Source organism: Schistocerca nitens, chromosome 6, assembly GCF_023898315.1.
Source record: "Schistocerca nitens isolate TAMUIC-IGC-003100 chromosome 6, iqSchNite1.1, whole genome shotgun sequence".
Classification (NCBI taxonomy): domain Eukaryota; kingdom Metazoa; phylum Arthropoda; class Insecta; order Orthoptera; family Acrididae; genus Schistocerca; species Schistocerca nitens.
In genome coordinates this window covers 283,682,419-283,696,100 of record NC_064619.1, presented here as the reverse complement: position 1 = coordinate 283,696,100, position 13,682 = coordinate 283,682,419, and the positions used below count along the sequence as shown (strand labels likewise).

General features: G+C 35.5%; 1 protein-coding gene across 2 annotated transcripts in view; it reads right to left on the bottom strand.

The window, feature by feature from the left end:
* Window positions 1-668: 668 nt before the first annotated feature.
* The window catches only part of LOC126262885 (murinoglobulin-1-like), a 292,408-nt gene continuing 279,394 nt past the window's right edge, over window positions 669-13,682 (bottom strand). For both annotated transcript variants that reach the window (XM_049959761.1, XM_049959762.1), the window contains 2 exons: window positions 4,953-5,162; window positions 669-1,065 (listed from right to left, as the gene is read on the bottom strand). In XM_049959761.1, the coding sequence (XP_049815718.1) occupies window positions 875-1,065; window positions 4,953-5,162 (401 nt within the window). In that variant the 3' untranslated portion in view covers window positions 669-874. The remainder of the gene's footprint in view (window positions 1,066-4,952; window positions 5,163-13,682) is intronic.

The window sequence follows — 13,682 nt, the reverse complement described above, 5'->3', positions numbered from 1 at the left end:
TCTTCCGAAAAAGTACTTCTCCATGACAATGGATGTCCACACACAGTGGGCAAAAACAGGGATAAGAAGCAGCATTTCTGTTGGTAACTTTTCGACCACCCACCTTCCAGTCTCAGCCTCACACCCAGCAAGTATTATCTCTTCTTGCATTTGCAACGATGACTTAGTGGACAACATGTGAAGGTAATGAGAAAATCAAGACCACATTATAAACTGGTTCAATTATCAGCCATAGAACTTCTATTATGCTGAGGGTTTCATGAAGCCAGTGCAACATTATGAAAAGTACTTTGAAGTGAAAAGTAATTGTGTCATAAGTATAGTAGGTTTCTGGAAATTAAAGCTGCCAGTAAAGCTTTTCCTAACATATATGCTTTTTTATGGTCAAACAGCCCCTACATTTCAAATACATTTTTTTTTAAAACGTAAAATAAACATATAACAAATTATGATATTTCAAAATTGTAAGTGGACATATATTATCATCAATTTGAAATTACTTTATCAAATTATTACTTTTTTATTAGCTACAAATAAAACACTTTGTTACAAAATTTTATTTAAGTGTGAAACATTTGATTTACAAAATGCCACCTTCACATAGTCAACTAGGGCTCTTTGGTCAAAAATTGTAATTCTAATTCTACTATGAATGGACACATGTCATCATGGACTACACACAACATGTTACTTTATTGTATCCACATTTTTCACTGCTTTAGTTACAGATCATTTACAGTTACAGTGGAATGATGACTAGGTAGAAATTATGACATTTATTTTATTTGGGGTGGAGAAAAAGCAAGCACAGTATCTTATTTTACTGATGTCTTCACTACCGGTATGGAAGGTAAGACCATACACCCTGTATCACCTAAGTCTGTGTGATATTATTCTGACCAGATACACATTTGCTCCTGGCTGATTTGACAATTTGTGGCTGCCCAGTATGAGCTGGTGTGGTCAGTATATAAGTATCTGAGTCAAGTTTCAGCGTCGGATGCTCTTGCTTGGCTACATTTTCAGCTTGGGGTTTTGTATTCAATAATATCAAATGATTTCCCACTGCAAAAGAAACACACACTTCAGTGATGTTACAGAAAAGTTTATTTTTGCCAGTCACTCACAGATTTGCTTTTATAACCTATATGTAAATAAACATGTGAAAATCAAATAGAAAGGTAATGCGTAATTTTGCAGATAAAAAACCATTCCTTCATCATAAACAATCTCTGTTCATAGCAACAAAAATGTTATAATGAAAATAAATGTTCTTCTTAATAGAAAATTAAATCTACAAATGTAGTCAAATAGTTCCTCAAATATGAATTAAAACTAATCTCAGAAAGGGAGAAATACTAAAGAGAACTTCTAGTACTTACATTAATTTTGGAAAATTCTTTTTTAAGAGAGAAATAAACAACAAAGCACACATACTGAATCCTGTTTTCACACAGTAAGAATTAAATTTAACATATTGTTACATCTAGTATTTTTCAAATGTCCTCTTCCAATGACTTTCATATATTAGTGTGTGTATGTATAAAGGATGAATAAATAGCCTTCATGAAGATGTTTGCTGCTCTATTGCAGCATTTTGTATGCCAATTTTTTCCACTCTTTGGTACTTGTTAGGTTAGCAGTAGCTTGACCAAAGAAAGTACGTACTTCATGAAACACAAAGTTTATAAATTATGTGCTGATAATGCTTGAAGTGTTAAGAGCTCACCATCCACTGTTCTCATTGTAGTGTTAAGAGTTCATATGATTTAGTTCTTTTTATCACGAGTGTGCTATGTTGATATCCATAAAATATCAACTGGTAGTGCACCACACATGAACACAAGTGCAAGGAACTTCTTATAATAATGGCAACAAAATTTTTAAAAAAGATATTTGAAAGTGTATGCCAATATACAATACTAATGCATGATCTGATTCTTTTTGGAAGGTAGATATAGAAGAATTCATGATAGTAACTCTCACGATGACATGCCATTTGAACATTGCATGTTTAGTTACCTGAATACCTGAACATTTACTAGGATGGAGCCCCTCTTCTTTCCTCAGCATACTGTGTCAACAGCATGTGTATTTTGTGTGAAGCAGCCTGATGTAGTGTTGTGGTGACTCTGTGGCGTTTACTTATCAATACAGAAATAAAAAGAAGGGAGAGGGTGAAACATAGTGCCAGCACAAAAAATATTTCATATACTCATCTCAGACGGTGTCAAGGAGTGTCAAGCTACTTCATCTGATGGGACAGATGCCCTGAATTCAAGAGGCATCATCCAGTGGACAGTGCAGCATAGTCTAGTGATTAAGAACTGTACACAACAACCCTTCCTCCTCTTAATATTCACTGTTAATGATAAAAATTTATTTACTTTCTCATGTTCAAAAACAAGTTTATTAGCAAACCTAACCACACAGGCAACTTCAAACATTCTGGGCTATTATACTGACACACAGTGTTGCAATAGAATAGCACTGCCTGGTTAAATGATGGACATAAGAACTGCTTGCATCACCTGTCATGTAAATAAATAATAACTGAAATGCAATGAAATGATTATATCTTTCTGGTAATTTCCAATGCAGCCACTGTTGCAACAAGAAATAGAGGAAAGGAAGTTTACTCATGAATGTGGCATTCATGCAGACTATAAAATATTCTCACTAATGAGGTGTAAAGTACATTCACATTGCAATACAGTGTCACTGTCATTCAGATACAACACCCGCCTCAAATGTTCAAACACCATTCTGGTTCTTTGTATATGAGAAAAAACACCTTGTTTTCTCTGTTGTGACACGAAAGCAATCTGCACACCAAATCTGCTAGATAAGTCAACCACTGATTTCTAAAAATGACTGGATTAATGTCAAACCTACTATATAAGGCAACAATTTAGGAAGTGTTTCAAATCTGCATATTTTGGTTTAAAAAGCTATAACAATTTAGGAGTCTGTAGACAACTCGCTTTTGATTTATAACAGAATTTATAAAAAAAAAGTTGCAGGGAGTCTATTGTGAGTTAAAAGGACCAAGAAGATCCTTTCACTAGGCAGTGTTCATGAAAGGGAAATTGATCCATAACTTTTCAGTATTAGTATTCTTTCACTAGACAGTATTCAAGGAAGGGAAATAGCAGAACAGAATCATAACTTTTCAGTGCTAGTATTTTGAGGCCTAGTATAGGGCTCACTGATGTCAGCTGTGCTTTAATGTTTTAAACTAGTGTGGGAAGGATAAATATAAAGACTATATGATAATAGTTAAGCATGATCTCAGGCATATTGCTGAGGATGTTCTTCTCAACAGTGTAGAGATAGTGTTATTGTTTAATTAGTATGACAATTTATAGACAAAGCATTCTATGGAAAGCATTAATTCAGAACCTGAAGATTCAGCCATTATAGGACACTTTTCACTTAGTTGCATCATATGTGGCTTCTGCTACAATCAATATGTTATGAGACTACCGATCCTGACATTTTAAATATTTCGAAAATATTAGCAAAAGTGCAATATTTCTCCTCTATGTGTAAAACTCTAAAGTCTTAACATTCAAGAACCTACTCAATTAAGAAAATATACTGTTAGTACCAAAATTATTAAGATAACATACTATAATATTTGTAAAACTGTTCAGTTTTCACTTCTCATTACTGCAAAAACGCATTCATAAAGTGATCCTTAAAACTGTACCCATCGTAACATATCATTTGACTTGTCCTGCTGAACCTATGCACATAAATAAGATGAAAGAGAGAAAAAAATGACTACACTATTTGCTCAATTAATTACTAGGGGGATGCAAGCAGAGAAATGACTGTTCAATCCAAGTGATAAGGATCAACCTTTTCTTCATGTTTTCTCACGCATTCATTGGCTATACTAATAATAAAGTTCCATATTTGACTACCATGTCTCTTTGGACAAGCATTAAAGTTCCATCCAGATTTTGGCTTTTTCAGTAATCTTAATCTTACTGTGAAATTTAACACTTCATTATTAAACACTAAAATCATGTGCATATCTAGATATAATGAAGAAACCATTTTTGGAAAGAGTGATGTTGATATGATTAAAAGTTTCTACACACAGGAAGAAATACTACCAAATCAAATGTCACAGCTGATTGAATATCGCTACAGCAAATTATAAGAAGCCTCTTAAATCAGTAAGTGACAGCTTTCACTGTCACTATGAGAAAGTAGTAAGTCAAATTGTACTGCTGCATGTTTATTACACTGATCGAAACATCACTTGCATGTTACAGATGGTGTGTCTGTGTATGTTGAGGTGTGTACATACATCTGTATGGACTACACAATAACAAACAATGGAAAATCCAGGATGCAATGTAACAACATTATGAGAAGGAAAGTTGCTACTCACCATATAGCAGAGATGCCAAGTTGCAGATAGGCACAACAGAAAGACACTCACAATTATAGCTTTCGGCAGTTAAGGCCTTCGTCAAGAATAGACACGCACAAACACACACACACACATACACACACACACACACACACACACACACACACACACACACACACACACACATCCAAATGCAACTCATACACACAACTGCAGCCTCAGGCAACTGTAACCACAATAACAATGTATATACATAATTAGAGGAGCTTCAGGCTATTAGTTGGGTGATTACAGTTTCATAGAGGTGTGTTAAATTTTTTCTATTGAACTTGATAGTGATGCACATTCATAAAAATGATATTCAAGAAGCATCAACTCTTGTTAGCACAGCCAATGAAATCTGCAATAAAGCATGGGAGAAAACTATGGCTATCATTTATATTAGAGCCCTATGCTCTCAGGTTGTTTATGCCAATTTACTTCATTCTATGTGGTACTTAAATGCAATGCAGTGAGCAAAGCTCTAATGGAAATGAAGTTATTATGGTAACAAAACAATACTGACCATTCTCCAACTGTGGGCATTTACAGCCAAGTTCCATCAAAAGTATGATAGTCTTCCTTATGCGCTGTGGTGGTTTTCCTGGGCTCATATCCAACACCAAACGAACACTTCCATGTCTTCTTATTATGAGTTTATATACTACAGAAGAGTTGCAATATACAGAAGTGATACTCAGAAGTTGGTTAGTGCAAATTGGGCAGGAGGGAATATCTGAAACAAAAAGGAAATTGTTACAAGAATTTAAATTCCACATTAGAAATCACAAAATGAAGAAAGTAAACCACTTACATGCAGTTAACCAATGGGCAGCATGTAGACAAAAGTAACAAATAACGGAAACCGCACCACCGCTTTTCAAGATTTTGCTCTGTTTCTAGTCTAAATCCACATGAGTTCCCTTACTAGAGAGAGAGAGAGAACTTGGAAGACTTCAAAGCGAATTTTTTGGACTGCTACTTACATTTATGAGCCACTGACCAAAACAGTAAATTACTTTTTTTAAACAAGTGTAAAATTCTCATGCACTGTGGATCATATTAACTACATTTCTAATGTTCACACAATGGAAAGTCCAGTATGGAATATTTCTAGTATTCTTTTAATGAGAAGTTCTAACATAACAGACCTAAGATAAAGCTACATAATGAAAAGTGGGCAGAAATGTACTTATCTAATAGTGTTAATGATAAATATAACAGTTTCCTAGATATCTATTTAAAAATCATTGAAGAGTGTTTGCCAACCAAAACCAAACCAATAAAGAAAAAGTGAGGAAATCTGCTATGGCTAACAAAAGGTCTATTAGTATTGTGTAAAAAGCTGAAACTTCTTCATGCAATTTGGAAAGCTCCAGATAGGCCTATTCATTTTGTTGAATATTATACAGCCTATAAAAAGATTTACAATAAAACTTTAATAGCTACAAAAAAAACTGTATAATGGAAATGTTATTACATAAGCTCCAAACAAAGTCAGAAGCAGTTGGAAGATAATAAACAGAGAAACAGGAAAGTCATCAGGAAATAACAATAAAAGTTTAAGCCCAGTGACAGACTAAATGGCTACTGTGTAAAAAATACAGTTTTTTCCTTTTTATTTAGATTTTTTTTAAAAAAAAACATTAAAACTGTAGCAATGATAAGTGACATCCATGGCAGATGGCCGCTGATCAGCTGATCATTTGGCAGACGTCAATAGGGTTCATGCAATGGCCACCAGGAGCAATGTGAAATGCCTCCTCCTTGCTGCAGAGTATCATTCCATGATCTTCATTTTGTAGGTGCTTTTTGCTTTGCCTTGTTTATTCATTCACTTAGTTATCGAGCAAAACTTGTGATTGCATATTCTTCCTATTAGTGAGTACATCACATTTTCTTTTTATGTTGAATGTGAAGGTATATGATTTATCAGCATAAAGTGTTACTCCAAACCATCCATTTGTATCTTATTCTTGCTATAACTGGAACATATTATTGAGTTCACAAGCCTAGCAACCCACAGACTTACAACATTGGTGATTGCGACAGACTAATGCATGGAGCATACAGACATATAACAGAAACACCAGTTTTTGAGCTTTTGTTCTTTTTCAAATAAAAATATGCAAATTCACAGACACCCAAACATATGCTCCTATGGCCATGGTGGCACTGTGGCCAGGGCAGTATACATGATCTTTCACAAAACCCAAAGAAATTATGTTCATATGGAAAGGCTGTTAGTGCCACCAAAATTAGTGTCTGATCCAACAATGGAAAGTCCAGGTTGGAATATCAACAATTATAGAAAGAACAGATTGCTACTCACCATAGAGATGACATGTTTAGTTGCAGACAGGCACTATGGAAAGGCTATTGCACATACACTTTCAGGCAAAGCATTCATCAGGAAAGAAAAACCACACACACACATTCACATAAGCAAGAGATGTGCTTGCATGTGTGTTTTTCTTTTCTGATGAAGGCTTTGGGCAAATGCTAATGTTTAACAGTCTTTTTATGGTACCTGTCTGAAACTTTATGTGTCATCTTTACGGTGACCAGCGATCGATTCTTCCCATAATGGTTGACATTCCATCCTGGACTTTCCATTGTTTGATTTTGCTTAATGGCTTTTCTTCCATTTCACAACCCTGTGACTTTTCCTTTGTACTACTCTCTAAAGTATTACTATCCTCAGAGCCAAATCTTTCTCTTCTTTCCTTCATCTTTTCATCACCTTTCAAACTGCATACTGTCTAACTTCCAAGCCACACACAATGTGTCAATGGTCTTGTCTTTGCACAACACATGGCTACATGACTCTGCAGATTGTTGGTGCAGTTCCTCATGCTCTACATTCTTCCCACAGATATTTTTATTATTCCTAGGTGATCGCATTTCCTTCCCTTCTTTGCATAGTTTCACATCTGTTTTCTGCATCTATCTATGCCAAACAAAATTGTGAATCTCAGCCTAACCAATTCCCCCTCTATCTTCCCTTATACCAGCACATGTGTATTCCCATAACTCTTTCATTCTGTCATTTTTTTCTACACTCTTGAACATTTTTATTTATTTTTTGTGCTTATTTTTACATTTTCACATTTATTTATGTATTTGCTCATATTTTTGCATGTCTGTATGTGTTTTTATGCAGCTCCCCTCACACTCAGCTAATGCCTTTATTTGTCCATTTCCTATGCCATTTCCTGTTTCCCCAATGCCATACTCCCCAATGGACCCATGCTCCATCCTTCTGTACAATTTCAGGAAAGTATCCCTTTCCCTGTCTAAAACCCAAAACTGAGTCCCACATCCTGTTCCTTAAAACTACCTACGCTAGTAAATCCCCCCCCTTGCCAATAGGCTGGCCTGAGCAGCAAGAGATAGTGGTCACATGTATGTGTGATGTGCTTGCTTGTGTGAACACCTGTATGGCTTTATTTTTTCTGTTGAAGACTATGGCAACAACTTAATACATAATAGTATTTTCATTGTGCCTGCCTGCAACTCAACATGTCATCTTTAATGTCCAGTGACATGTGAGTGAGACAGGAGCTGAAATTTAGTGTAGCAAAGCAAAACCTGAAATGCTTAACTTAATTTTCAGATGCTCCTTTACAAAGGAAAACCCAGGAGAATTGCCCCAATGTAATCCTCATACCACTAAGAAGAATGTAATCCTCATACCACTAAGAAGATTAGTGAAATAATTGTTAGTGTTAGTGACGTTGAGAAACAGCTGAAAACATTAAAACTGAACAAAGCTCCAGGGTCCAATGGAATCCCTATCAGATTCAATACCCAATTTGCAGCTGAGTTAACCTCCCTTCTAACTATAATTTGTCACAGACCTTCCAATATAAAACTGTTCCCAGTAGTTGTAAGAACACAGAAGTCACACTTGTCTACAAGAATGGTGGCAGAAGTGATCCACAAAACTACCATACAATATTCTTGACATTCCATTTGTTGCAGAATCTTAGAACATACTCTGACTTAAACATAATGAGATATCTCAGACCAAATGACCTCCTCTGTCCAACCAGTATGGATTCTGAGAGCACAGATTGTGTGAAAAGCAACTTGTACTTTTCTCACATGATATCCTGAAAGCTGTGGATCAAGGCAATGATGTAGATGCAGTATTTCTTCATTTCTGGGAAGCATTTGACTCAGTACCACCTCTATACTTACCGTGAAAACTATGGCAATATTGTGTATTAAGTGAAATTTCTGAGTGGGTTGAGGATTTTTTGGTAAGCAGGATGCAGCAGGTTACCATGGATTGAGAGTCATTTTTATGTGTAGACACAACTTTGGGTGTGCCCCAAGTACAATGGGACCCTTGCTGTTCATTTGTATTCTAATGACCCTGTGGAAAATATTAATAATAAACTCATTTTTTTTCAGATGATTCAGCTATCTATAATGAAGTACTATCCAAAAGAAGCTGCATAAATATTGAGTCAGCTTTTAATAAGACTTAGAAGTGGCACAAAGATCGGCAAATTACTTTAAGTGTTCAGAAATATATAACTGTACACTTCACAGAATGAACAAATTTAGTACCCTATGACTATAATACCAATGGAATCAGCCAATTCATACAAATACTTGGACATAACACATTGCAAGGACATGAAATGGAGCCATCACAAAGGCTCAGTCATGGGTAAAGCAGGTGGTAGTTTTTGGTTGTTAGTTAAACTCTACAGGGAATTTTGAACATATACAGAGAAGGGCAACACAAATTGTCACATGTTTGTTTGAACCATGGGAGAGTGTCCTGGCAGACTCTTGAAGATGAACATAAACAATGCCAAGAAAATCTACTTACGAAGTTTCAGGAACTGGCTTCAGTGACAACTCTACGAATATACTACAGCCTGTATTTCTCACATAGGTGACATAAAAACAAGATTAGATTAATTACAGCATGCATGGAAGCATTTAAACAATCATTTTCCCCGTACTTAATATGTGAATGGAATGGGAAGAAACCCTGATAACAGGTATAATGGGACATTTCCTTTGCCATAAAGTTCACAGCGGTTTGCAGAGTACAGATACAGATGTTGATGTAGATGTAGATTTATAAAATTTAAGTATGCCAATTTTGCTAAATCTGGTCTTCAAATATGAATTATACTCAATCTCAATTACCTCCATTTGCATTTGAGTAGGTATTGTTATTTATTTTATATAAATTGAGGAGAATGAAGAAAACTGGTTTTCCACTAATTTAAAATCTGCAACTCTCGATTAAAACTCATTTCTGAGCTCAATTTATTTGACTATGCCTTGTGTGATGTTGCTTCACCCCAAACAGATTTTTCATGTTGCTTGTTAAAAAAAAGCTTTACAACTTTATTTTTCAATTGCTTTTCCCATAAAACTAGCTTACATTTGAATGCTTTAACTTGATTCCACACGTTTGTTAAGAGTCAGTCTTTCCTTTGAAGTTTCAGATTGAAATAATATAAGAATTTTGTTATATCAGCCAAGAAGGATAAATATGGTAACTACATTTTGTCAAAAATGGTGATGTATCTCGATTTTTACTTGGTAAGAACTGGCGTATTTCCTCTTTCAAATTCCAGAAATGTATAAGAACAGTGGCACACAATTTCCAAAGTGCCTCAGTGGAAAACTTCCTCGCAGATTGAAACTGTGTGCTGGGCCAAGACTTGAACTCAGGACCTTTGCTTTTCAACGGGAAAGTGCTCTACTGACTGAGCTACCCAAGCACAACTTACAAACCATCCTCGCAGCTTTACTTCCACAAGTACCTCATCTTCTACCTTCCAAACTTAACACAAATTCTCCTGCAAACCTAGTCTTGATAGGCGAAGATCCCAAGTTTGAGTTTCTACCCAGGACACAGTTTTAATCTGCCAGGAAGTTTCATACCATTGCACACTCTGCTGCAGAATGAAAATTTCATTCTGGAAACATACCCAGGCTGTGGCTAAGCCATGTCTCCACAGTATCCTTTCTTCCAGGAGTGCTAGTCTTGCAAGGTTTGCAGGAGAACTTCTGTGAAGTCTGGAATGTAGGAGATGAGGTAGTAGTGGAAGTAAAGCTGTGAGGACAGGTTATGGATTATGTTTGTGTAGCTCCGTCAGTAGAGCACTTCCTCACAAAAGGAAAAGAACACGAGTTTGAGTAGGAGTCTGGCACACAGTTTCATTCTGTCAGGAACCAGTGCACACTCCTCTGCAGAGTGAAAATTTCTTTCTACCTCCGTATAGTGTGTCAAAGCTGAATGCTTGGTGCTTAGTTCATGAAAGCAAGCAGAGAACTGTGGCTGATTTGAACCTTGAGACTTAATAATATTGATGATTTTTTGGCTGTAAACTCTGTCTAGAGCAGGGGTGACCAACCCATAGCCAGCAGGCCATCTGCGTTCTGCATTACACGAAAAAACCCCAAAGGAGCATTCCATCAAGCATCTTTTGTATCATACCTAATTACAAAACCAATATCTCAGTTCAGTTCATTGATTCAACTATCTTTAGATTTCTGACTATACTCCTGTTTGAAAAAAATCACCATCTTGGATATATTTTGGAAGGCCTGCATGCCATCTCAGAGAAAATTCGCCTTGGCCATGTGCAACCAACATTCACCAGTAGTATGAATGCTCAAAGTGGGCACGTTTGTTGCGCTGTGTGAGTGAAACGGGTGCCAGATGTAGTCAATACATTCTGTATTTATTTTTACTGCAAACTCACAACACTGTCTGCCATAAATTTATGGCTGTTCATGTGTATACATGGTGCACATGTGATCATGACAGATGTATCATAACTTCACGTAAGTAAAGCCAGCTTTATCGTTTTACAATTAATCTGTGGCAATTGTCTGTAATTTTAGTAGGCTTGCATTTATTCTATGTATTCAATTATGTTGAGCACGTACACCAATCCACATTAGCAATGATTTCTTGACCCAGTACTTTTTTTTTTAATTTTAGTAGTACAAAATAAATAAATACTTAATTGTTATAAAACATTTTTAGTGATGACGTTTAAGATTCTGCATTACAAAGGCAGAAAGGGGAGCCTTCTAGTGCAACTTCATTTACTTTCCTTCTCTCTTATTTACAGCAACTAATAATGTTATTGATATGAAATGTATAACAGTTTTAAGAAGCAATCATAAAAAAATTCAAAATGGGGGTCGAAATTTTAATATAAGCCGAAAATTCTCAAGAAAACAGACTATGAAGTTCCCCAAGTTCATATAATACTCAAATGACAGGCTGATAACTCTACAACATAGTAACTCTGTGGTATTAGGCTATCCTCCTTTGTAGAGGGCCAAGGTTTCATTCCAAACTGAGCTGTACTTTTAAACATTGGTGTATAGTTGATATATATTTTTAAATATAGTTGGATGCTCTACAAGCATTTCCATTAAGCGTAAAATACATAAAGACTGAAAAATAACTGCGCTTGAGACTAGCAGTTGCTAAATTGTTGGTTCAAGTCTAGTTTTGGTCTAGTACTTTTCCGTTCAGTTTGAATATCTACATCATATAAATGTATACTAATTATCACATATTCAATTGTCATTTTCATGAAAAATGCTCATCTTCTAATTTCTAATTACACATTGCATGCAAAAATCCAGTTTTCATTGTGATATAAATCTCTAATCACTGATCCTTTATATATAAGGTTGTATAAAAAAGGAAAAACATTTCAAATTGTTGTTATTTTTTTTTTGTACCCTATGCTTCACAGAAATGCCCATGGAACATTAGTCTTTGTTTGAAAATTTACCACAACTCAGAACTGAAAGCCACCCATGTTGCAGATGGGTGTCCTACCACAGACCCACACAGCCCATCAAAACGGTCAACTTACTTTACGGTGTTAAACAACTTACAGGAAGTTTAAAGTAGATTTTGAAGGGAATTTTTGAGAGTTGCATAGCACTACTTTAGGTAACTCATATTTGATAATTTCACAAACTACACATATAAAAAAATTACAAAATTCTGATTACCATGCTGTCTCTTTGTCAATTTCCAACTTACGGTAAAAATATGTCTGTTTCAGTTCAAACTGTAAACTTGGAATGGCGTCACCTTGTAAACACATAGGACCTAAGAAGAGGAAAGTTACTGAGGAGTTGAGAACTTTACAAGAGAAGTGGACTGTAAACTACCTATTATTATTATTATTATTATTATTATTATTATTATTATTAAACCCATATGTCTGATATGCAATGATCTGTCTCGTTTCCAAAAGAATACAACATCAGATGGCATTATGAGACTAAACATGCAGTTGTGGTTGATAAATACAAGGGACAATTTTGACAAGACCAGGTAAACGGCTTAAAAAGGGAACTTTCTGATCAACAGCAGATATTTACAAGGACAAATTCAGAGTCAACATGCTAGTGAAAGCAAGTTATGTAGTAGCTGATACTGGCAAAAAAGAATGGTGAAATGGTTAAGAAATGCTGAGAGACCATCAAAATTGTGTTTCCAGAAAAAAAAAATGATTTCTCAAACAATAAATCTGTCTCGTCAAACTACTACCAGATGTGTGGATGACATTGGAAGACAAAATGGAGATAATTTAAAAAAATCGTGCATCTGAGTTTTATTCTCTAGCTTTAGATGAATGTACAAATGTGGCGGATGGCAGATACCACCCAAGTGGCGATTTATGTCATGAGGTGTTGATACCATTTTAATGAAACAGAAGAATTATTGGCATATTATACACTTAAGGACAGCACTAGGTCACTAGATGTCTTGGAAGCAGCTGTATTGACATGAAGTCACTTTTTGTTAAAACTTAACAACCTATTGGGGCTAATGACAGACAGTGCTCCATCAATGGCTGGGAAACACAGTGGTTTAGTTCAGTTGATTGAAAACGAGGCCCACAAAGTTGGCAATACTTCAATGCTAAACTTTCATTGCATTATCCATCAAGAAAATTTACGTGCCAACTCCCTCAAAATGGACCATGTCATGAAGGTAGTTGTCAAAACACTGAACTTTATTAAGTCAAAAGGATTGAACCACCATCAGTTCCAAGAATTTCTGAAGTCCTTGGATTCAGAACATGATAACATTTTGTATTATATGGAAGGAAGATGACTAACCCATGTGAAAATGTTAAAAAGAGTGTCTGATTTGAAGCAAGAAATACAACCATTCTTTGAAAGCAACTCAAAGAGACTCCTAGAGTTCAAAGATAAATAATGGCTTTCAGATTTT